Raw genomic sequence first — 23,450 nt, 5'->3', positions numbered from 1 at the left:
GGGAGTTTCATAGATTGCTGTGGAGCCCAATGGGGATTTAGGTACCATGGGTGGAGCTTGGTGTCAGTGGCCAATGTTAGGCTGGGGGGTGATGTGTGGACAGCAGGGAGGGCTGGAGAAATGAGCATGGTTGTGGGAGCTGAAAGTAGTATGCTGAGGGGCTGGGAGTCTGAGCTGTGTTCTTGCCCCAGCATAGCCACAGCCCCATGATGGTGATGGCTGCCTGTTTTCCCTTCTCTGAAATGGGGGCAATACATGTACTTCACATAGGCCATGAGCATCTGCTGGGGCAGTGCCAATGAGCCATGACTCACAGGGGCAGGTTTTCTTTTGAAGAAAAGCTTTAGACTGGTGGGGTTTTAGTCAGGTGAGCCCCTTTCTTCCCAAAAAGAAAAGGAGTACTTGTGGCACCTTAGAGAGTAACAAATTTATTTGAGCATAAGCTTTCGTGAGCTACAGCTCACTTCATCAGATCCCACATGCATGTGTTGCAAAGTAAACTTGCCAGGGTAGGGCCTGCGTCTGAACAGCTCTCAGCACCTCCAGGACCCAGTATGTGCTACCACAGTAAGGGGGTGGGGGGAAGGGTTATTTGTCCTGTTCTTTAGCAAAGTAAATAGAATGGAAGGAGGCTGTGGCACACAAGGGGTCCCACTTTCAAAGCCTCCAGCCCATCAGTTTCACAGGAACAGTTTCTAGTTCCCATTCTTGATGGTGCTGCATGTTGTCCCCTTACTGTCCAACCTTCCCTTACGATACAATACTTTATTAATGGTCTCACTCATACAACAGCACAGAGGACACTTCATTTCACATTTAGAGCCTGTGCTGTTTGGACACATCCATGAAAGGTTCAAGCCTAGTGCTTGTTCTAGGGAAGGTGTTGCAAAGCTGCTAATGGAGGAAATATTGTTATGGCTAAGCTAGCACACAGCAATCACCAACCAGATCAGGCCCCTGGAAGACTCATCAGCTACATCAAACTACAGGCATTTCCACAAGTGCCAAACACCCACACCCTGAGTTCTAAACATGGTCATGCCTCAAAGGAGACACTCTGCAGAAGTAAAACACCATCTTTGATTTAGCTCCCTTTGGGGGTGAGGAAATGCTATGATAATGAAGCCACTTCTGTATAAATCGTGTAAAAAATGGAAGTGTGGGGGCAACCTTCATGCCAGGCCTCATTCCTGCTAGCTGTTCACACTGCTGTTGTCTGTTGGAAAGCAGTGTGCCAATCCTTGGGGCGAGCTGTAAAGAGCTGTGTTAGCATCTCTAGTCAGAGAGCACCCGCTCTGTCTACGTAGTGCTAATGCAGCTAAACAGGAGGACCAAAACTTATACAGCCCCTCTCACCAAACTTGTCCCTTCATCATAAGGCCACCTCCTCTTACCCTGAGCCACACACTAACTGCTTGCAGATGGCCTGACACCTGAGCCCCTCACGCAGAAACCGGCCTACTGCACTTCTGTTTGATTAACTGTGGGCATGATTTGTTTGCTTTTGAGTTTTGCTCCTGAGCAAACCTACCATAACAAGCCCTCAGCACTGATTTCTCTCCCCCATGACTAGTGTACTAGCCTAAGGTTTCTTTCCCTCACAGGATTGTGAGTAAAGAGGCTTGAATTTTACAAGAATCCTCCCCGCATGGCTTAGCAAAAGACTCCTGGATTAAGTTTAGAAGCGTGAGCAACAAGGATGATGTCGTGGTGGGAGTCTACTATAGACCACCGGATCAGGGGGATGAGATGGACGAGGCTTTCTTCTGGCAACTCACGGAAGTTACTACATCGCAGGCCCTGGTTCTCCTGGGAGACTTCAATCACCCTGATATCTACTCGGAGAGCAATACAGTGGTGCACAGAAAATCCAGGAAGTTTTTGGAAAGTGTAGGGGACAATTTCCTGGTGCAAGTGCTGGAGGAACCAACTAGGGGCAGAACTCTTCGTGACCTGCTGCTCACAAACCAGGAAGAATTAGTAGGGGAAGCAAAAGTGGATGGGAACCTGGGAGGCAGTGACCATGAGATGGTAGAGTTCAGGATCCTGACACAGAGCAGCAGAATACAGACCCTGGACTTCACAAAAGCAGACTTTGACAATCTCAGGGAACTGATGGGCAGGATCCCCTGGGAGAATAACATGAGGAGGAAAGGAGTCCAGGAGAGCAGGCTGTATTTTAAAGAATACTTATTGAGGTTACAGGGACAAACCATCCCGATGTGTAGAAAGAATAGCAAATATGGCAGGCGACCAGCTTGGCTTAACAGTGAAATCCTTGCTGATCTTAAACACAAAAAAGCTTACAAGAAGTGGAAGATTGGACAAATGACCAGGGAAGAGTATAAAAATATTGCTCGGGCATGCAGGAGTGAAATCAGGAACGCCAAATCACACCTGGAGTTGCAGCTAGCAAGAGATAAGAGTAACAAGAAGGGTTTCTTCAGGTATGTTAGCAACAAGAAGAAAGTCAAGGAAAGTGTGGGTCCCTTACTGAATGAGGGAGGCAACCTAGTGACAGAGGATGTGGAAAAAGCTAATGTACTCAATGCTTTTTTTGCCTCTGTCTTCACAAACAAGCTCAGCTCCCAGACCACTGCACTGGGCAGCACAGCATGGGGAGGAGGTGACCAGCCCTCTATGGAGAAAGAAATGGTTCGGGACTATTTAGAAAAGCTGGATGAGCACAAGTCCATGGGACTGGATGCGCTGCATCTGAGAGTGCTAAAGGAGTTGGCGGATGTGATTGCAGAGCCATTGGCCATTATCTTTGAAAATCAGGGGAGCTCTCGGATGACTGGAAAAAGGCTACTTTAGTGCCCATCTTTAAAAAAGGGGAGAAGGAGGATCCTGGGAACTACAGGCCAGTCAGCCTCACCTAGTCCCTGGAAAAATCATGGAGCAGGTCCTCAAGGAATCAGTTCTGAAGCACTTAGAGGAAAGTGATCAGGAATAGTCAGCATGGATTCACCAAGGGCAAGTCATGCCTGACTAATTTAATTGCCTTCTATGATGAGAACTGGCTCTGTGGATGAGGGGAAAGCAGTGAACATATTGTTCCTTGACTTTAGCAAAGCTTTTGACATGGTCTCCCACAGTATTCTTACCAGCAAGTTTAAGAAGTATGGGTTGGATGAATGGACTATAAGATGGATAGGGAAAGTTGGCTAGATTGTCGGGCTCAATGGGTAGTGATCAACTGCTCCATGTCTAGTTGGCAGCCAGTATCAAGTGGAGTGGCCCAAGGGTCGGTCCTTGGGCTGGTTTTGTTCAATAGCTTCATAAATGATCTGGAGGATGGTGTGAATTGCACCCTCAGGAAGTTTGCAGATGACACTAAACTGGAAGGAGAGGTAGATACGCTGGAGGGTAGGGATAGGATACAGAGGGACCTAGACAAATTAGAGGACTGGGCCAAAAGAAATCTGAGGAGGTTCAACAAGGACAAGTGCAGAGTCCTGCACTTAGGATGGAAGAATCCCATGCACTGCTACAGATTAGGGTCCGAATGGCTAGGCAGCAGTTCTGCAGAAAAGGACCTGGGGTTACAGTGGACGAGAAGGTGGATATGAATCAACAGTGTGCCCTTGTTGCCAAAAAGGCCAATGTCATTTTGGGCTGTATAAGTATGGGCATTGCCAGCTGACTGAGTGACGTGATCGTTCCCCTCTATTCGACATTGGTGAGGCCTCATCTGGAGTACTGTGTCCAGTTTTGGGCCCCACACCACAAGAAGGATGTGGAAAAATTGGAAAACGTCCAGTGGAGGGCAACAAAAATGATTAGGGGACTGGAACACATGACTTCTGAGGAGAGGCTGAGGGAACTGGGATTGATTAGTCTGCAGAAGAGACGAATGGGGGCGGGGGGGGATTTGATAGCTGCTTTCAACTACCTGAAAGGGGGTTCCAAAGAGGATGGATCTAGACTGTTCTCAGTGGTAGCAGATGACAGAACAAGGAGTAACGGTCTCAAGTTGCAGTGGGGGAGGTTTAGGTTGGATATTAGGAAAAACTTTTTCACTAGGAGAGTAGTGAAACACTGGAATGCGTTACCTAGGGAGGTGGTGGAATCTCCTTCCTTAGAAGTTTTTAAGGTCAGGCTTGTCAAAGCTCTGGCTGGGATGATTTAGTTGGGGATTGGTCCAGCTTTGAGCAGGGGGTTGGACTAGAAGACCTCCCAAGGTCCCTTCCAACCCTGATATTCTATAATCCTGTAAATGCTGATATGATACTGCCCAGGCAGATTTGCTAGTGTCTTTCAAGGCGGTGGTGGGAAACAGACAGCTGTAGCTGTGATACAGCTATCCCATTACTGACTGGACTCAGAGGGGAAGGTTGTCTGAGGCTAGGATCACAGGCCATCTCTGGTCTGTCTCCCAGCTAAGAAGCAGGTATGCACAGTTGGCTCGGTGAAATACACATACAGCACATTTTAAGCTGGTAGTTCTCAGTGCATCCATGCACAAAACAGCACCACGGGAGGCGCTGGTGCACAAGCCTCAGTTACCTTCCACCTGCCTCGTCCATGAGCACTTTACATCCGCTGAACAGCAGCACCGGGGAAGGAACAGCCACGCCTCCACGGGCTTTGCAGCCCCCACCTTTTCACAAAGTGGGTGCTGCATGGCATAGGTGGCATTTAGCCTCTCAAGCACTCTGGAATTTTGTGGACACAGACCCTGCTGAGCTGAATGTATCATAGCCACCAGCAGGGGAAGCCGATCAATTCCACTGAAGGTAATTGAAGGGAGGCAGTAAGCTGAAAGGAAATAATTTGGCGGGGGGGGCGGTCCTGCAGGGAAAAGCCATCAACCTTAGCACAGCTGGTAAGCGATAGGGTGGGACTCCTCTGGAGAGCAACATGAAAAGCAGGAAATCTTTCAAGTGACTTCCTCAGTAACTAGGACCCCTTCTCTCCCCCTCCACTCTGCTGTGCTTAAACGGGCAGCAGCCCAGCTGTGCCCTCAGCTGGAACAGGCTTGCTCATGCAGATAGGACCCTCTTCCATGAGATGGATATAACAGGTGGTTCCTTCTGTGCCAGAGCTGGGCTCCTCTGGTCAATATTACAGCCTGGATGGAACCAGGGGGCCCTCTCCAGCATGGGAACACTGGGGCTCTAGCAGGAAGCCAGTGCAGGCTGTTGGGTGAATTTATACTATTAGGGAAAGTGCAGCAGTGACAGCACAAGCATCCCCCAAGACTTTGTGTGTCATACAGAGATCAACGGGGCCTCCACTAACAGCATCCATGCCAGTGCAGCATGGCGCAATCGCTTGCTAGAGCCACACTTTGCACAAAATGTGGTCTAACAAGCACAGCAGCAGCCAGAGGCCATCTTGCTGCATAGCAGCCCACTACTGCCACAGCACAGAACAGCGGGGGAATCTGGATGCTGCTCCAGATTTGGAGTTCTCTCCCCCCACTGTTTAGGATAGCAGCTCCTGGGGGAGGGGCCCATCACATGTCTGTGAAGTCCTCAGCTGTGAAGTCCTCAGCACGATGTGGAACAGGGCTGCTCCTGCAGCCACAGTCACAGCCATCCTGAGTAGGCTTTGAACCTTGGCTAAAAACTCATCCCAACACCTCTCCACAGGGAGGGAGAGCCAGACAGCTCCAGCACAGCACCTTGGTCTCTCCTGCCACAAGCACTATATGGAGTTGGCTTTGGGTTCCACTCCAGCCACCAGACTGAATCTTGGACTGAACCCACAGCAGATGCCAATATACAGTATGTGCCAGAGACGCCTTTCAAACCTCAGGGTCCCTGTTAGGGCTTTAGGGCTTTGATGGGACCTGGGGCCCAGGACCCCTTTCCCAGAAATCTCCACTTGTCCCCTTACTGCTCAACCCCCCAAAGGCAGCTGTACTCTAAATCCCTGGAGCTTGCTGTCGAGGGACAAGCCCAGCAGTGACACTGATGTTTCTCAAAAAGCAAGCCCCGGCCACTGAAAACAAAGCTAATGCTTCCCAAACCAGGGGAGAGCTCACCTCCCCCTGCCTTCTGCTTCAGCAGTTTAACTCTGCCATGACCTTGTCAGTGGACCCTCCCAGGGCTGGAGGACAGTAGTACAAAGAGTCAGGCTGGCCCTTGCAAACAGCCAATCAGCTGCTCAGTCTACAGGAATGTGTAGTCTCCAGCCTCCTCAAGTAGGGAAACCACTCTTAGCAAGTGCCCAAAGGAGAGTCACTGCAAGGGGGAGTTGGAGAGTGCACATAACAGAAAACAGGCTCCTGGCATCAAGGGGAACAGGTTGGAGAAACAGCTAGTTCCTGAAGGGTTGGGCCCCATCTGCACATAGTGTTCTGAAACTGAACAGCCCCAGGCCCGTTGCCACTGGGCATGCAGCAGCACTGCCTCAGGGCAGGGAACAATGGCTGGAGTCAATGCAGGGCGGGGAGAGCAGAGAGACTCAGACAGCTTGCTGTGGAGTACTGTACAGACTGGAAGCCTGGGGAGGTGCAGGCACTCAAACCCCAGCCTGCTTCAGTATCTAGATGTTGGTCTTTAAACTAAGCTGATTTAATTCCCTTTGGCTCCCATGGAGCGGCTGTTTTACATCTGTTTATTGGCAGCTGGAGATCATGGAATTGGCACCTCTTTGGATGGGGAGTTCTGCACATAGATAATCCTTTCCCTGCTCTCCATCCCTAGAGAACCAGCCACTGCTCCTGGCCCAGAAACGAGACACGTGTAAATAACGGCTCAATAATAGTGGCTTCTCAGCTGGGGAGCAGTGCAGTGCTGGAGACCCCTGCTGGCTTACTTCTCTGTGGGCACTAGCCAGTACGCACCCCTTTAGTCCTAGCAGAAGCTTCCCATCACCCTAGCCTGGAATCAAAACTCATCTCCACTGACTGATTTCTGACCCCAGCTGAGGAAGGGCTGGGAGGAGCATGGAGCCAAGTGGACTGAAGCAGGCCGCTGCCTACACTTGAGTGGTGGCCTACAATGAGACAGCCTGTCACTGATCCGAGCTAGGACAGCGTGAAGGCAGAAGTGCCTCAGCTCTGCAGACCAGGTGGGGGGAACACAATTTCTCTCTTTAGAGGACACAACAGTGGGGCTATGGCCTTCCTCCACGGAGAGGGCCACAATTTCACAACCCTGGATTCCCCTGCATTTGCTAACTGGTGATCGTTCCACAGAGAATTCCTTCCCCTGCACACAGGCAGCGGATTACTGATGCTAACTGGAAGTGGAGCTGTTGCTCTCTGGGGGCTCCAGCCAACCACCGGGAGCACCTCTGACATGGGCAGCAGGGCCGGCCTCTTTGCCTGTCCTCCAGGCCAGAAGAGCAGGGGAAGAGTTGGACAGGACTGGGACAACACCTGAAGGATGGTTCAAAAAGCAGCTAGCTGGGTGCTTTGGCCAAAGAGAACCTGAAGGTTTGTAGGGATGGGAGAGAACAGGACCCATGGGGAGAGGAGACAGAAAACCACAAATAAGGCTCCAAAGTGGCTAATGGCCACTCTGGAGTTAGAGGTGACCACCACAGAATAACTCTGAGGGGCCAATTAGCCACAATGGCAACACACTGAGGGGGACCCATTCTCCACGAAATAGAAAAACAACGGGCCACAGTGCAAGGAACTCAGGGAGGGAAGACTACACAGGGAAAGCCCTAAGACAGTTTCTAACCAAGCAGCTGCAGACTGGCTGGCTGGAGAGAGCACACTGAGCTGGCCAGGCTGCTCTAGAGAGCATGACTGCGAAGGAAGCCACCAGTCTGTGCTACTGAAAAGCTACAGGCAGCAATCAGGGCTGCAGTGCTGGTGAGGCTGTTAGACCTCCAGCGTTGTAAACAACTAACCCCCCTTGACAGAGTGAAGAGCCCAAGAGTTCACATTCAAGATTTGCTGCCGCCTGGGGGAGGATACTCAGTGGGGGACCAACAACTCCAGGCGAGGGAACACCAGAAGGGGCCTGCCTGCAAAGGCAAATGAAGAGATGCGCTAAGAGCCAGGATGAGAGCCGTGGGGAAAGGAGCTAATGAGCTTACCCCCTCAGCTAAACCCTCATTCCTGGGGTGATATCCAGCTCACACACTGGGGACCAAGGCTGTCCTACCCTAAGCCCAGCTCCCGGAGTTAACCATTAATAGGCAACAAATTAGATTCCAAGGCACCTTTCTGACTAGGTCAGGACCCGCTCCAGAGAGTTACAAGACTCATCTGTTTGGTCATTAAAAACCCAAGCTATGCCAAAGGCACCTGGAGCACCGGAGCAGTAGGTTCTATAGGACGCCTACACTGAAAGAAAGGAGGAAAATATTCCTCAGGTGCTGTCCTCCCTCACTCTACACTTCCCCTCCCATCAGATCACTTACAGATAAAACCCAGGCAGGGCTTTGGGTCTTTGACATGGACACTGGGAACAGCTCCCTCTTGCCCTGCTGACATATGGCCCCACTCAAAGTGCCTCTGCAGCTGTGTCTGCCAAAGAAAGGCCAGTGAGACTGTGCTAAACTGTCTCTGCCGTGCTAAGCCCACATACCTCCTCTGTCTGCTCCTAGTCCACATCTTCCCTCATACCCTCATGTCAAAGATCAAACCAACCAGCAACACAGAATTACAGAACCTTTAAGCAAAAACACCAGAGAGAAACCAGCTCCCTCTAACACGGAGCTCTCCTAGGAGAATGAAAGGGCCTGGCCAAAGGGAGATGTGCAGTGGTGCTCTGGGCAAGCTGAATGCCTGTTCCATTGTAGGAGTTGTGCATTAAACAAGTACATAAGAGCTGCCTTCGTTTTAGCTTGAAACCCGGGTGCAGGGAGCCCTGGTAGCTGATTCCTGCAGGGGATCATCCAGTCCCCATTGATCATGGATCAAACTCAAACTAACTTCAACACAAGCCTCTTCTCAAGGAAGATCTGCACTAGAGCAGCTGGTGTTTTGATACCAAGGGAGGGTTCCCATCAGACACTGCATTTCCACTCAGCGGAGCAGGTCCCTTCAGGGACGGGGCCAGGTCTGGACTTTGCCCCTGCTCTGGAGCATGCTGAGGGTACAGCACAGGGCGAGCCCTGGTCGGCTAACTCTGTGCTCAATGCTCCTGGTGGGGAGGAGGCTTTAGAGGCCTGTGAGATCTACGATGGCTTTAATAAAGATGGCGTCGTCACGCACGTAAGAGTTCTTGGCCTCCATCTTGGAGACTGGGCAGAAGAGTGGGCAGCCACTGGCAACATTCATCTCGGTGACAGGTCGCTGGAAGGATGATGACATCACATCAGGTCGGAAAGCGTCGATAATGTGCTCCCGGTTATTCTGATCCAGCAGCATCAGGGTCACCTAGAGGTGAATACAAAAGAGAAAGAGCATGAAGCAATATGGCAAACAAGCAGCCCCCTGTCTGTGATTCCCATTCATTTTAGCCTTTTGAAAACTGCAGACACACACACAACCTTACGCATTGATGTGGCAGCAAGCTGGGGTAATACCTGCATTCAGGCTCAATTCCAAGCCCCAGCTAGGTCTACACACTGCAAGAAGGCTCCCTGCTTTCTCCCAGTCTCTGCTGTGCCACAAGGGAAATTCTACACTTGGTTCAGATGGACTGACAACTAGGGACTTTGCTAAATTCAATGCGAAAATGAAGTCTGCACAACAGCCTGGGTAGCCAGCAGCTGCAGATTTTGATATTCAATTTGATCCTGCCTCATTGCATGCATGTCCCTTTGAGATAAGCAAGGCATATCACACTGCTCCAATGGGTCGTTTCAAGCACCGCATCAGTGTATACCTGATTCTTATTTTTAAGGTTTTCTTCACAACTGCCAAGGTTTAGAAATTTAATTTAGAAAATAAAGATGACAGCTCAGATTAAGGGAGCACAATTCAGGGTCCCTGAATATCGGAGAACACAGAACCTGGTTACTATGAAAGTTCTGCTTATTCTCCAAACACATCACCACTCCACTCCTGACTGTATCTTTGTCCTTCTTCCCCTTCCCCTCTGGGCCTCTCTTGTAGTATCCTGGGCTTTCATCATGACAGGAGCCTGCATTGAAGAGCTCCTCCAAATGCAGCAATCCTCAAACTGTGGGTCGGTACCCCATTTTAATGGGGTCGCCAGGGCTGGCTTAGACTTGCTGGGTTCTGGGGTGGAAACTGAAGCCTGAGCCCCACCACCTCGGGTCAAAGACGAAGCCCGAGGGCTTCAGCCCTGGACAGTGGGGCTCAGGTTACAGCCCCACCTCCCACCCCTCAGGGTGGCAGGGATTGGGTGAGTGGGCTCAGGCTTTGGTCTCCCCTCCTGGGGTCGTGTAGTAATTTTTGTTGTCAGAAGGGGGTTGTGGTGCAATAAAGTTTGAGAACCCCTGGCCTAGTGTCAATGATTGCGTTCTCTGCCTCTGCTTGCTGGACGTGCCAGCTCTCTGGTGTCTAGGAGAGCAGGCATCTGAGGGGCCAAGTGGGGCTAAAGCCAAGGGAAATACATCAATAGGCCTGGCAGGCCTTTCAGGCACCGGGACTGGCTCTGCACTCACTCCCAGCACCTACCTTCTGATTGAAGGGCCATCGCAGAAGCGCATCATTGGGTCCTTTCATCACCACAAAAAACAGAGACAAGTGGGTCCCACGTCCAGTGCCGTCCCCGTTTAGGTACACACGCAGGCACATCCTATAGCCATATTTGCTTGTGTAGAAGGCTAAGTGATGCAAAACATTGAGAATAAACAGCTGTGCAGAACAATGGCTAGGGCAGCAGGGGAGCCCAGATGGTTCCCAAACAATTTCAACTGTCTATTGACTTCGGCTTTTGAAGCATAAGTAGGAGCAGGCTCCCTGAGCTGGAGTCCCACAGGAGCAGCTCCGTTGGGTGCAGATAAAGGGGGTTAATAAATGATGGCACATGACTTTAAAAGCACACAAGACACAAGGGCCCCAGTACATGAGGCACTATGCCCAGTTAATCTGCGTCCACTGTTACAGGACAAGAACAAGGAGTCTGCTGACCTTTAAAGGATTTCCCTCCACTGTTCTCCTGCCCTGCAGAGACAACTCCACTCTGAGAGACAGAGTTGGAGCCTATACCTGCTTCGGAAACAATCCCACTGCTGCCTACATTCCAGTGACAGGGCCAGTCACACTTGTGCAACCCCATTAAAGGGAACAGGGCTGAACAAGTGTCACTGAGGGCCTAGTCTGACCTACTCCCCTTCATTACTAGCAATGAGTGTACAAGCAGGAAAGAACCCAAACTGTGTCTGAGATCTCAGGCTGGCAGACAGAACACTCGCTCAGGCATCTTCCTACTTGTAAACTAACTACCATTGACCTGGAGTCTGGGGCCCAGATACTGAGCCCCACCGTGCCAGGAACGCTCAAGTTACTTTAAAACAATGCAGAGGTGTAGTTTTACATTCAGCCACCACCTTTCGTTCCCTCTTTCTTTAAGCTATGCATCTCCTTTTCCACAGGAAGGGGAGAGCACACTGCGCATAGCTGCGGCTATATTGCACAGTGTGCCTTTGAAGGAGTCATGCAGGGAACAGCCCATTCATAAAAATGCACCCGTGTGGATACACCAACATGCTAACGCTGGTAGAATGTGAGGGGAATGGGTAGCTTGTGTGTACATGGAAGGTAATGCGATCAGGCCCGTCCCTAAGGGGCTGAGAGCACTGTTAAGATGGGATGCAGAGGGGCAGTGTGGTCTAGTGGGTCAAACACCAAGCTGGGACTTAGGAGAGCTGGCTGCTACTCTTGGCTCTGGCACTGACAAGTCACTTCATCTCTGTTCCCCACTGCTCCGTCTGTCTGTGCAGACTGTAAGCTCCTGGGGGCAGAGCCTGTCACTTTCACTATGGAGCTGTGCAGTACTCGGCACAATGGGGCCTGAGCTCAGCTGGGGCCTCCATGCATTACTGAGATGTTCATAATTCAAAAACAAACTGAGGGAAAAAGGGGAAGGACAGCTGAGCAAAGTACAAGGCAAGCTCAGGTGAAGACAGACCAGCCAGCAAAGTACCAGAGACACGTATGCTAGAAATCTGCACCAAGTGTCCAGTTAGGTCAGTAAGGAAAACTACGCACCTACAAGGCAATTTTTAACCAATCCTAACCTCTGTTTCTCTGCCTCATATCTGCATTGCTAAAGCAGCATCAGGACTGCAGCTGCCTGCCTGGTGCTGGGTCTAAGTAACATGCAGGAAACACAAACCTTTGAACTCAGGTACTGGCAGGTAAGTTTTTCCTTCCCCATAAACATTCTCTTAAGTGTTTTTCCATGAAAAAATCTCTCTCTCTCTCTCTCATTTCCAGTCCCTTTCAAACCAAGCACAACACACTGCTTTTCTGTGGGCCTTAGGGCTTGAACAAAAAAAACCCAAACCCTGTTTGTAACAGGATTCACAAATGTCTATACTTCCTTTGTTGCAGCAATTTTAAAAAAAACTGTTCCCACAGCTGTGAGATAATCAGTGATCCTGGCTCATTAATAAAGATGTGACACAGGATGTAAGAATTAATATCTTATATAGCATCTCACTCCAAAGTGTTTTCTACTAAAATGCAGCCACTTCTGGGGAAGAGGAAAGGCATCAGCCAGCATATAGCATGTTACACAAGAAGGGAAGTGGGGGTGAGAGAGGAGACATTTAGGCCAAGGAAACTGGGTCAAACCCCTCCAGGGCTGTATGAGTTTAGTGCCCAGAGAGCAGACAGAATGTAAGATTTTAAGGTCTCATCTCAAAGGCGCACACAAAATGGCGTGGAACTCGGTGTGTCTGCTTCAGAAATACAAAAGGCAGAGTTGACCCTGCTAGAACGTGGAGTCTAGGGGGTTTCAAGGCTGATCACTGTTTTTAAGAGGAAGCCTTACTAGAGCAAACACAATTATGGGAAAGCTTAAGTTCCACTGAAAAACTGGAGAAAAGGGATTTTCCAAGGGGCAAAAATGTTTTTGATAGAGAATAAAAAAGACCCCATTCAATATAAAAATAACCACAACTGGTGATGTAAAACAGTTCTTTAGATTGTCCATTTAAACTAGTCTGTCTCTGGCTTATGTGCAGTTCCAAGGTCTGGCTGCTTTAAAAAGGAATCATCCTGCTGGTTTAGAAACAGAGCTGTTCCTGTTGGCACAGACCCAGATTCCATAACCCTCAACTATGGCACTAGCACACTCCAGGGCTCACTTAGTACTGACATCCTCCAAAGAGATGGTGTCTGGAGTGCTGGGATGCTGCTGCTTTAGCAAGTTCACAGCTCAGACAAGAACAACATGGGTAGTGATCTGAAGCCTCTCTTTAGAAGATCTGGAATGCTGCCTGGCTGGGGTGAGCATGCTGACTTTATCTGAAGAGCAGGCAGCTGTGCAAGCCTCGCTAGAGATGTGCATGTTTCTTGATCCCTGTGTAGTAACACAGTTTAGTCTTTGGACACACTGTATATTGTCATGTTATGCTCTAGGTACCTCGATTCCTTCCCTTGCTTACCATGTCCCCGATGGCCCTAATTTCGGTTGTGCTGTGTAAAAAGGGCTATTATTGCAGGACTATTTCTGGGCCTAAGAGGGCTACATTTCCTGATGGGAAAGAAAAGTCTTCTGTATGCAAGGAAAAAGGGATATCTTATAGCAATGCAATTTCACTTATCTCACTGTAAAAAAAATCAGTCTACTGCATTCTTGGGGGGTGAGGGAAAGAACTTGGAAGGAACAATCTCTGCATGCCACATGCCCATTTCAACACTACGCAAATGATTGGGCACAGCTGGAGCATGGAAAGCCTTGCAGTATTTTGCTAATTTCTAGGTAACAACCTGGAGAGAAGATGGCAGGACAACGGCCGGCTATCGCCTCCTGACGTTTTCTGGCAAAGTCTGTAATCTTCCAGATGAAAATGCCATCATAGGTGGAAGCTTCCATGTCACGGATCTTTTGCTCCATGTCAGCCATGGCTAGATCTTTCAGTCCAGTGCTCCTTTCCAGTTGCCGGACCTGATCAGTGGAATACACAGTGCACCTTGTTTAGAAATATAAGTTGGTAAGGGACCCAGGAAAGTCAGGGGATCCTGTGAACCTCATTCAGGCCTGATCTTTGGTGGGGAATGTTCTCCAGATGTGATGGTGGCCAGGAGAGGGAAGAAATCCACCACTGTTGGCGAACTCACTAAAAATAATTTGAGATTGCCCTGCTGCTCTTGAGCAAACAGTTAACCAACATCTCTCTTCACTGCCAGAGCAGGGCACTTTCTAGCTGTGGATGGCAGAATCCGGCCAATGAAGGATGAGACGGCCTAGAGCCAGACAAAGACTGCAGAGCATACTGTAGGGGATCAGTTTTGTATTGGTAGAGGATGACCTACATAACAGGTCTTTTCCCACTCTAACATGTATGTGGTTTTGAAATGGCATCTAGATCAATGGTTCCCAAACTTTAACAGCCCACGAAGACTTTTCACTAAATTGTGAAATCTCGTGAAGCCCCCCCTAAAAATGAATATTTCCAGGGATTTAAATTTAAATTTCCTCCGCACTCTGTGGGGCTCCTGCTGCTGGACCCCATTGACCGCACTGGTCAACTGAGCTCCATTGAGCTCAGGCTGCAGGTCCTGCTGACCACTGGGGCTCGGGCTGCCAGCCCCAACTGCTTGGCCCCGCTCTCCCTGAGGCTCGGGCTGCAGCCCCACGTGGAGTGCTGGGGTTCGGGCGGCCAGCTCCCCTGCTGACGGGAGCAGGGCTCAGGCTGCCAGCCCCAACTGCCCTGCCCCACTCTCTCTGGGGCTCAGGGCTGTCTGCCCTGCAACTGGGTCCCACCTGCTGCCTCCAATGCCAGGGGTCCTCTGGCCGCCATTAGTGAAATTTTTCTGGTGAACTGCCAGTAATGTTCTCAAAAAGAAAAGGAGTACTTGTGGCACCTTAGAGACTAACAAATTTATGTGAGCATAAGCTTTCGTGAGCTACAGCTCACTTCACTGCCAGAGCAGGGCACTTTCTAGCTGTGGATGGCAGAATCCGGCCAATGAAGGATGAGACGGCCTAGAGCCAGACAAAGATTGCAGAGCATACTGTAGGGGATCAGTTTTGTATTGGTAGAGGATGACCTACGTAACAGGTCTTTTCCCGCTCTAACATGTATGTGGTTTTGAAATGGCATCTAGAGCTTATGCTCAAATAAATTTGTTAGTCTAAGGTGCCACAAGTACTCCTTTTCTTTTTGCGAATACAGACTAACACAGCTGCTACTCTGAAACCAGTAATGTTCTGCGAACCTCCAGGGGTTTGCGAATCCCAGTTTGGGAACCACTGATCCAGATACTAGGGTGATGGACACTCTGGAAAAGTCTAAGACTTAGTCTACACTCAAAATGTTATACTTGTGTAACTATGTCAGTTGGAGATGTGAGTTTTTACCAATATAGTTATACCAGTATAACCTCTAGTGTGGACACATGTACACCAGTATAAAGATGCCTTATTAGCTTATTTTGGTTCCCAAAGCAGAATAAGCTTTGACAGTATAACTGCATCCACACTAGTGTGGGGCGGTGGGAGGTTTGCTGCTTTAACTAGACTGGAACATTTAAAGCAGAAAACCTTTCTAGAGTAGACAAGCTGAGGATGCAGGCAAGACTGCAGAAAGTCAGGTTCTCCCACTATAAGGGTGAGGAGCTGACCAGGCTCAGAGGTCATTACAAATACAGGCGGGATCTTTCAGCATCCAGAAAGCTGAAATGCTGCCTCCTCTGTACATGTCCAGGAGTACGTGTCCAGAGAGCTTTTCCTCGGAACATCTCAAATATACTCATAGCTTGGCTCCTGATAGTCGTGAGGTCACATCACAGACCCATGCACACATTACACCTGCACTAAAGCTAAGAACTTTAATTACTGGGACAAATGATTTGAAAGGTGTTCATAGAACACAAAGAATCAGAAGCCCAAAGCCAGAAGTTACAGACCTTGTTACTGAGCATTTCAATTTTCTCCTGATCCAGCTGATGTTGCCGGCTATACGCCTCCACTGTCAGAGACACCCTTTCCACTTCCCGATTCAGCACACACACAATATTTTCAAATGTGATCGTCTTCCTCTCCAGGGCCTCGCACCTCCCCTGCAGCTCCAAGGACTCAGAGAGCTCTGATTCAGAGCACAGCGAATTGGTTGTTAAGAGCATGGAGTTGTCCTGCATTGACCCAAGGGTTGGGTGGTGCTTTAAGTCTCCAGACTCAGCCTTGAGGCTGAGCACAAAGCCCAGCAACATATACAGATGCTCCCCCACACATTTGCTTTCGTGCTCCAGCAGCTTTTCATTTTCCACCTGCAGAAAAAGAAATACTCATTCCCATTTGCAACAGGTTAGCTTCCCACTATGGCACGAGATCCACAGGACCGATTCATCCCCTCCGATTTACAACTGTAACTAACATAAGCAAAGGATAATGCAACAAAAGACACAGTTACAAACTTGTTGTTCAACAGCAAGCAGTTTTTTTGTAAAGGAAAATTCTAATCTTACACAATGACAGATGTTGAACATTCACCCCATTGTAAATATGATAAAGCTTTGCCCCCCTTCTATAGCACCTTCAGTCCAAGGATCCCTCAGAAGCACTTTATAAACACTAGTGAATGAACCCTCTCGAAACCTCTGGTAATAATTACTACTATTATCCCCAAGCTGCAAAGAGAGGAAGTGATTTGCCAAAGTGAGAACCCATGTCGGCTGATACCCTGTCCTGTGCTTTACCCATTAGCTCAGTCATCACACAGAATCATCAGGAGTCATTTGTTTATAAAATCACATCTGTAATAACACCATACTCTCAGCTATTCCGGAATTACATGAAAGCCGTCTGAGACCTACTCTTTGGCATGTTCTGAATGGAGGTGTTTACTATTCTCCCAATTCTCAATGTCTGAAGAGCCCACACTATGAAAGACTGCCCCATCCCTCCCACACACACACCCGAGCATGGCTTACCCCTCAGGCATTACCAACCTCCTTTGGCACTTGCCTGCAGTAGTGTGCTATGGCATGCTACTGCATAGCTGAAAGTACCACTCAGCTAAATTGCTGCAGGCAGATGCCAAAAGCATTCCTCTGGGTTCTGGCTCCAACACCAAAAGGATCTAATAAACCAATCCTGGTCCTGATCCAGGAAGCCTCCTTTATTGAACTCCGGCTGATTTGTACTTTCAGCTCCTAAAGGCTGCTGGGCTACCTGGTCTTGGATCTAATGAGTTACCGACAGGCTGAAATTATTTGCAGTTGTGTAGGGTCCACTGGAGGGTCGTGTGCAAACTGCTTGCAGGTTAGGGCCCAGAATGAAAAATGTGTCCTATTCCCAGGGCGATATGCCTCATTGGGCAGAGCCTCACAGTCTTTAAAGGTAGATTATCAGCGTGGTTTGGCATCCAGGAGCAGCAGTCTGACTTTAAGCACAGGGAGTTTGCTATTCACCACCCTGAAGAGCTTACTGAACGGCTTCTCTTCCATTCCCCACAACACCCGGCTCCAGAGACAAGAGTGACTATTAGCCTTCATTGGCCAAGCTCAGAAGCCTGGACACACTTCCCCACAAAACAGTCTATAAGACCACCCCTGAACCACGCTCCCAGGGAACAGGAGCGCCTGCTTTCTCTGTATATTAGCATTCTGCTACAAGGTATTTTTCTGCACTGAGGAAACAATCACTTCAAATCAATTAATTCTCTAGATACATCCAGCTCTGGATACTGGACAGAAACAGAATCTCAGACATAAGTTGCATTCCCACTGCTTAGCTAGAGCATCAGCAGCACTCAAACTTCAACCTCCCACCCCCACCACATGCCAGCTACATTTCACTTCACTCCATCTAGAGCTCTGTGTGTGTGGATGCAAGACGAGCTGGGGCGACACTCAAGTTATACCAAAAGCTAACACTGCAGCGAAGACAAGGCCCTAGACAAATATTAAGAAACTGGCCTTACCATCTCAGTGCAGCCGACAACCTGAAATCTGCAAGGCACTTTACATTTGCCACAAGTCTTCACATGGTCCTGAAACTACAGAAAAGGAAAAAACAACATGTCAAATATAAGCCTAATTCTTCCATTTTACACACCCCAAGAAACTCCACGCCCTACACCCAAGACAAGACAGGAAGGTGAAGATGAACTAGAGGATAACTGACCCTTTACTGATCATGACACAGTTGTGGTCCATGAAGCTGATCCAACAGTGCTTAAGGGCCAGAGAGTCGATTCACCCAATGGTATTGATCGGGCACTTCCTCTTTAGGTGCCCCAACAGCACAGGACACAATGCAGGGATTGGCAGGGCCCAGGGGGAGCAGGGATAATCCCACCTGCCACTTCTGCATTTGCTCCTTAGTGAAGATACAATTGACCATCGCCTGCATAATGAGATCTGTCTTCAGTGACTGTCCAAGGGAACAGACAAACATGGCAGCCTAGAATCTGGCCAAACAAAGCTGTACAGGAAGCCCTGGGATTACTTTGAAGTGGCCGGTTAAAACAAGATGCCACCTACTAAAGGTGGGGGCCTCATTGCAGCTCTCATCATAACTCAAACATTCCTTTGCAACTGAAAATGAAGCTCCTTTTTTAAAAAGAAAGGCTTCCCAGGAGCACATACAAAATGTGCCAGATCAATGGGGATTAGTGTGATCAATGACACACTCTTTCAAAGTGATGCCATATGGCAAGCCCATAAGCTTTGTCAGAGGTGGAACAGCCATTTTGGACAGATGGACATTCATTCAACTTTGTGCAGGTTTCACAATCACGTAACTGAGCAAATAAAAAAGATAAGCCAACAAAAGCAAGGAAGTTTCAAGAGTAAGAGTGACATTCCACCCTTAGCGGTCCTGCTGCTGCTTGCAAGCACTGCATGAAGCCACGGGAGTCCCAAAGTTTCCCCTCTCCCCCGCATATTTTCCAGTTCACTTCTTTGGTGTAACTGTGCCTGTGGGCTGTTTGAGATGATGCATTGTATCAAATCCATGACTTTATACAATGATGGCTCCCAAGGCAGTGTGCTGAGATCACATCACAGCTTGATATTTTTATTTCCAGCTAAGCATTAAAGACCTAAGAACTAGGAGCATGTTCATGTTATTTCTTGTTTGAGTCCTTACTGCAAACACTTTGCCACAAGCAGGTGCCCTCTTTTTGGGTCCACTAATCCTCTGTGGAGACAGGAAACACTGTACCTCAAACACACCAAAATCTGCTACTTCTCAGCATGGCAATGGCTTTTTGGTAGCTGCCCTCCAGGACCATGCATACCCTTTGGAGGGAAGCACCAACAGCTACACTTGAGCATGGAGTTGTTAGTGCTAATCATACCCATATCGGGCACATGGGAGCCCGAACAGGCACTGGCACACATCCTGTTTTCAAATCTTCCTTCTACCAATTAGATATGCTGGGCTTTTACTAGATGACAATTCACAGCCACATGCTTCATTATGTGGAAATGAAAAGGGGTTTGATTAATTTGACAAATACTCCCACACCCAGGTGACTCACTCACTTAGGGGGCTTGTCCACACTGGTACATTGTGCACTAACTGGCTGTATGGACCCTATTGGTGCACACTAAAAGTGCTCTAATGCACACTAAAAGTTCCCCCCGAGATCATAGTGTAATACCTAGGGAACTTTTAGTGTGCAACAGCAGGGACAAAGAGGACCAGTTAGTGTGCAACATGCTAGTGTGCACTAGAATTTACACCCCTCTAGTGCAGACTAACGTACCAGGTAGATAAACCCTTAGTGATTCAAGTTATTCTCTGAGTTACACGCAGCAGCATGGTTACGCTGGGACAATGTCTACTGTGGAGCAACAAAAAAATTGGAGAGAAAGGAAAGAGAGAAGAAGTTAAAACTTTAAACAACTGAAAGTCCTGCTCTGTATTGGTACAATCTGGCTCAGCTGTAATGGCTTCAGATTTCAGACTCAGGCAGATTGGCGTCCAATGATCACAATGCCAGGGCTATAGGACAGAGGTGGGCAAACTATGGCCCACAGGCCACATCTGGCCAGTGGGACTATCCTGCCCAGCCCCTGAGCTCCCAGCCAGGGAGGCTAGATTCAAGCTCTTCCTCCGCTGTCCCCCCTCCCTCGCAGCCACGCAGGCAGCGTGGCTTGCACCCACCCATCTCCCAGGCTTTCCAATAAGCCTGTCCTGCCGCTCTGAGAGGCACAGTAAGGGGGCAGGGGAAGAGGGGGTTAGATAAGGGGCAGAAGGTCTCGGGAGGTACTCAGGGGGCAGTTGGATGGGGCAGAGGTTCGGGGAGTGTCGGTCAGGAGACGGGGATGTTGGATAGGGAATGAGGTCCCAGGAGGTCAGGGGGTCCCGGGAGGGGCGGGACAGGGAGCAGGGGGGCTTGGATAGGGGGTGGGGTCTTGGGGGGGCAGTCAGGGGACAAGGGGGGGAGGGTTGGATGGGTCGGGGGTGGGGGTGTGGCTAGGGGTCAGGGCAATCAGGGGACAGGAAGCAGGGGGTGTTGGATAGGGGGTGGGGTCCCGGGGGGACGGTTAGGGGCAGGGGGTCCCGGGAGGGGGCTGGTCAGGGGACAAGGAGCCGGGGAGGGGGTTGGATGGGTCAGGGTTCTGAGGGGGGCAGTCAGGGGGCAAGGAGCGGGGGGGGGGGGGTTGGATGGGTCAGGGTTCTGAGGGGGGAAGTCAGGGTGCAAGAAGTGGGAGGGGGTAGATGGGGGTGGGGGCCAGGGTGTTTGCAGAGGTACAGCCTTCCCTACCCGGTCCTCCATACCGTTACGCAACCCCGATGTGGCCCTCGGGCCAAAAAGGTTGCCCACCCCTGCTATAGGTGTTGAGGCCTCTGCTACTGTCCACTTTGAAACCTTCTTTACTCAACTTTTCAGACTCTCTCCTTTTCCCAGTGGGAAGCCCATCCATTTCAGCTGCCTCAAGGCAGCTTTCAGTTATTAGATGGGAGAGTGACTGAGGGGTACACTTTTCCAAGGTGACTCACAATAAGGTTTTAGAACTTCAGTGCCTCATCACTTGTCCCAAGAGTCACTCTTTGGGCAATAAACGTAGAGTCCAGTGCTAGGTCTGAAGGGTTGTAGGTCTTTCATTTAGTGGGATAGCGGTGTTCCTTCCCTACTAACTACAGCAGTTAACGTAACTGTATCATCTAGGATACGTGTTGTTGTGGCCATGTTGATCCTAGGATATTAGAGAGACAAGGCGGGTGAGCTAATATCTTTTATCAGGTCACCTTCTCTTGGTGAGAGAGACAAGTTCTGAACTCTGTGTAAGCTTGAAAGCTTGTCTCTCTCTCCAACAGAAGTTGGTCCAATAAAAGATGTTTACCTAGGATAAGTTATCCACTATGCAAGGAGGAGAGAGTCTCTCTGGTCATTGTGGTTAGCACCCAAATACAGCATTAATCAGAGTCTGATTTAGGTGGAGTTACTCACTACTCATGGAAAAGGATCAAGTAATGATAGTGCATCACAAATTGAGACAACACCAGTGCTAAGAGCCTTATGGAACATTGTAACTGGGTGTGAATGGCAGCTGCCTCAAAATTAAATGTGGTTAATTGTTTTCCTTCACTCCTCAATACAGACTAAACATTCTCATGGGCTAGCTCAAGGGTCCCTCTTCTATGCTCATAGAATTCAAGTCACATTCTGTCAGAACTCAAACCACATGCAGCATGTGCTATGAAACAAGAATGTTCAAATACCTTCTCTCTTGGAATCTTCTTTTTCCCACAGCCCTCACAACTCAGTGGAAATTTAGGGCAGATCTCATCGTGAGCCTGTAAAAGAAGTGACAAGAGGCCATTTGTACACCTAAAACAGCTTTGATAAGGCCACTGTGAAGAATGCAACTCAATGGACCCAATATTTTATTACGAATACATTTTACTAGCAAAAGGCCTGTCATGTGACAGCACATAAATCAAATCCTGACCTAATCGTGATGTTTCTGCATGTCAAGTCACGTTTCTACATTGCAGTTTCCAGGCTGTTATGGTATTTGAGTGCCTTTGTGCCTTTCCAAGTACTCAGCCTTGATTTAAGAGTGTTAGTTTCAGCTCATACTAATAGTGAGAAAAATCAAATAACTTCTTTGATGGAATGACATAATCAAGAGGAAACTACAGTTGTAGCTTTGGCTGGAAAACATACGTTCAGGAGATTTATGTGAAAGAAACCACCCTCCTGATAAGAAGTTTCCATGATCTACCAATCGTAACGGACACCAGTTGGCTGAATTAAAACCCCAAAGCCACACTTGACAGCTACAGATCATGAGCTTTCCAGTGTTGCCTCCCATGTCCAGATCAGTTCACCAAGCAAGTGCTTCTCAACCAACCAGACAGAATCATATTTTAAAGATAACAATTTTTTAAAAACCATACATTTGTTCTGCAGTAAGAACTTTGTTTTAGGACGGAAAAGAGAATACACAAAAATGACCTTAGAAACCTGATTTTCTGACCCCTCAACAGATAAAAGAAACTACCAGTAAAAATTAAAATGGGAACTCTTAACACCTTCCTCTCATCTTTTCATATCATTCCTATAGTGCTGAAATCCTCTCTTCCTACATTAGTTCTTTGATAAGCAAAATGTCTAATCACTTGATCTTGTGCAAGTTAAAATCTCCTACCCAAAAGGGAAAGCTAGACAACGTCTTTTAGTACTCTTCTTATGTGCCAGATAGGTTATGTCATCTTTCTGATATTCTACTGGAGTTCTATTGCTTATATGTATATTGCAAGTCAGATTAAAACAGATTAAATATATAGAATTGTTCACTTAGTACTAGAAACTCATTCATTTTAATGAACTTCCTTTTATAAATACACAGTTCTTTCTGTTGTCTAAAATCTGAACTATTTGGGAACCTTGCAGGTCATGTTCATACTGTACAAAACTCTCACTCTTAAAGACTTGTTTTGTTTTTTAAACCACTAGCTACATTTCTACCACCACATCAGAAACGGAAAAGAGAAATCCATTTGCTAACTCATATTCATGTTTCACTAATTACTCTTTCCCTTCCATAGATTAAAGGAACAGTATTTGATCCAAGAGAGCAGCTGCAATGTCTTTGGAGATGCGAATGCTACGATCTACTGACAGTTCAAACAGGCTGGATTAACTGTGTACGTCAATACCAAGGGTTAGTGGAATTCTGTAAAAGTTGGTGTGGGGGTGTGTGACCTCAACCCACTCAAAACAGAGGGGTTGATTCTCTCCCCACCCAGCAATTGCTCCTATCGTAAGAGGGCTCCAGACAATTTCTTCATTCCCTTCCTTATCCCATAAAATCCTGGTAACGGCACCACTTCACTTCAGTAAAGGGAGGAAGGTTTGACCTCAAATGCAACTATTTCAAAAGGGAGGTCATATACCATAGAAGATCTGACAGGGTGGAGCTGTAGACTCCCTCTAGTCTGCCATTTACAAACAAGTCTCATTTCTACCACTCTTCCCTCCAGCCACTC

General features: G+C 48.5%; 1 protein-coding gene across 9 annotated transcripts in view; it reads right to left on the bottom strand.

Moving 5' to 3' along the window:
• Window positions 1-754: 754 nt before the first annotated feature.
• Window positions 755-23,450, bottom strand: part of TRAF2 (TNF receptor associated factor 2) — a 48,711-nt gene continuing 26,015 nt past the window's right edge. For 6 of the 9 annotated variants that reach the window (XM_038375024.2, XM_043499044.1, XM_038375027.2 and 3 more), the window contains 6 exons: window positions 21,678-21,752; window positions 17,923-17,997; window positions 15,908-16,267; window positions 13,766-13,943; window positions 10,502-10,650; window positions 755-9,292 (listed from right to left, as the gene is read on the bottom strand). In XM_038375024.2, coding sequence (XP_038230952.1) covers window positions 9,074-9,292; window positions 10,502-10,650; window positions 13,766-13,943; window positions 15,908-16,267; window positions 17,923-17,997; window positions 21,678-21,752 — 1,056 coding nt within the window. In that variant the 3' untranslated portion in view covers window positions 755-9,073. The remainder of the gene's footprint in view (window positions 9,293-10,501; window positions 10,651-13,765; window positions 13,944-15,907; window positions 16,268-17,922; window positions 17,998-21,677; window positions 21,753-23,450) is intronic. The other 3 variants (XM_043499043.1, XM_043499046.1, XM_043499045.1) reach the window with 2 other exon arrangements.

This window comes from Dermochelys coriacea, chromosome 16 (genome assembly GCF_009764565.3).
Source record: "Dermochelys coriacea isolate rDerCor1 chromosome 16, rDerCor1.pri.v4, whole genome shotgun sequence".
NCBI lineage: Eukaryota > Metazoa > Chordata > Testudines > Dermochelyidae > Dermochelys > Dermochelys coriacea.
Note: the sequence above shows the minus strand (reverse complement) of the source record. Positions and strands in the feature narration are given on the sequence as shown.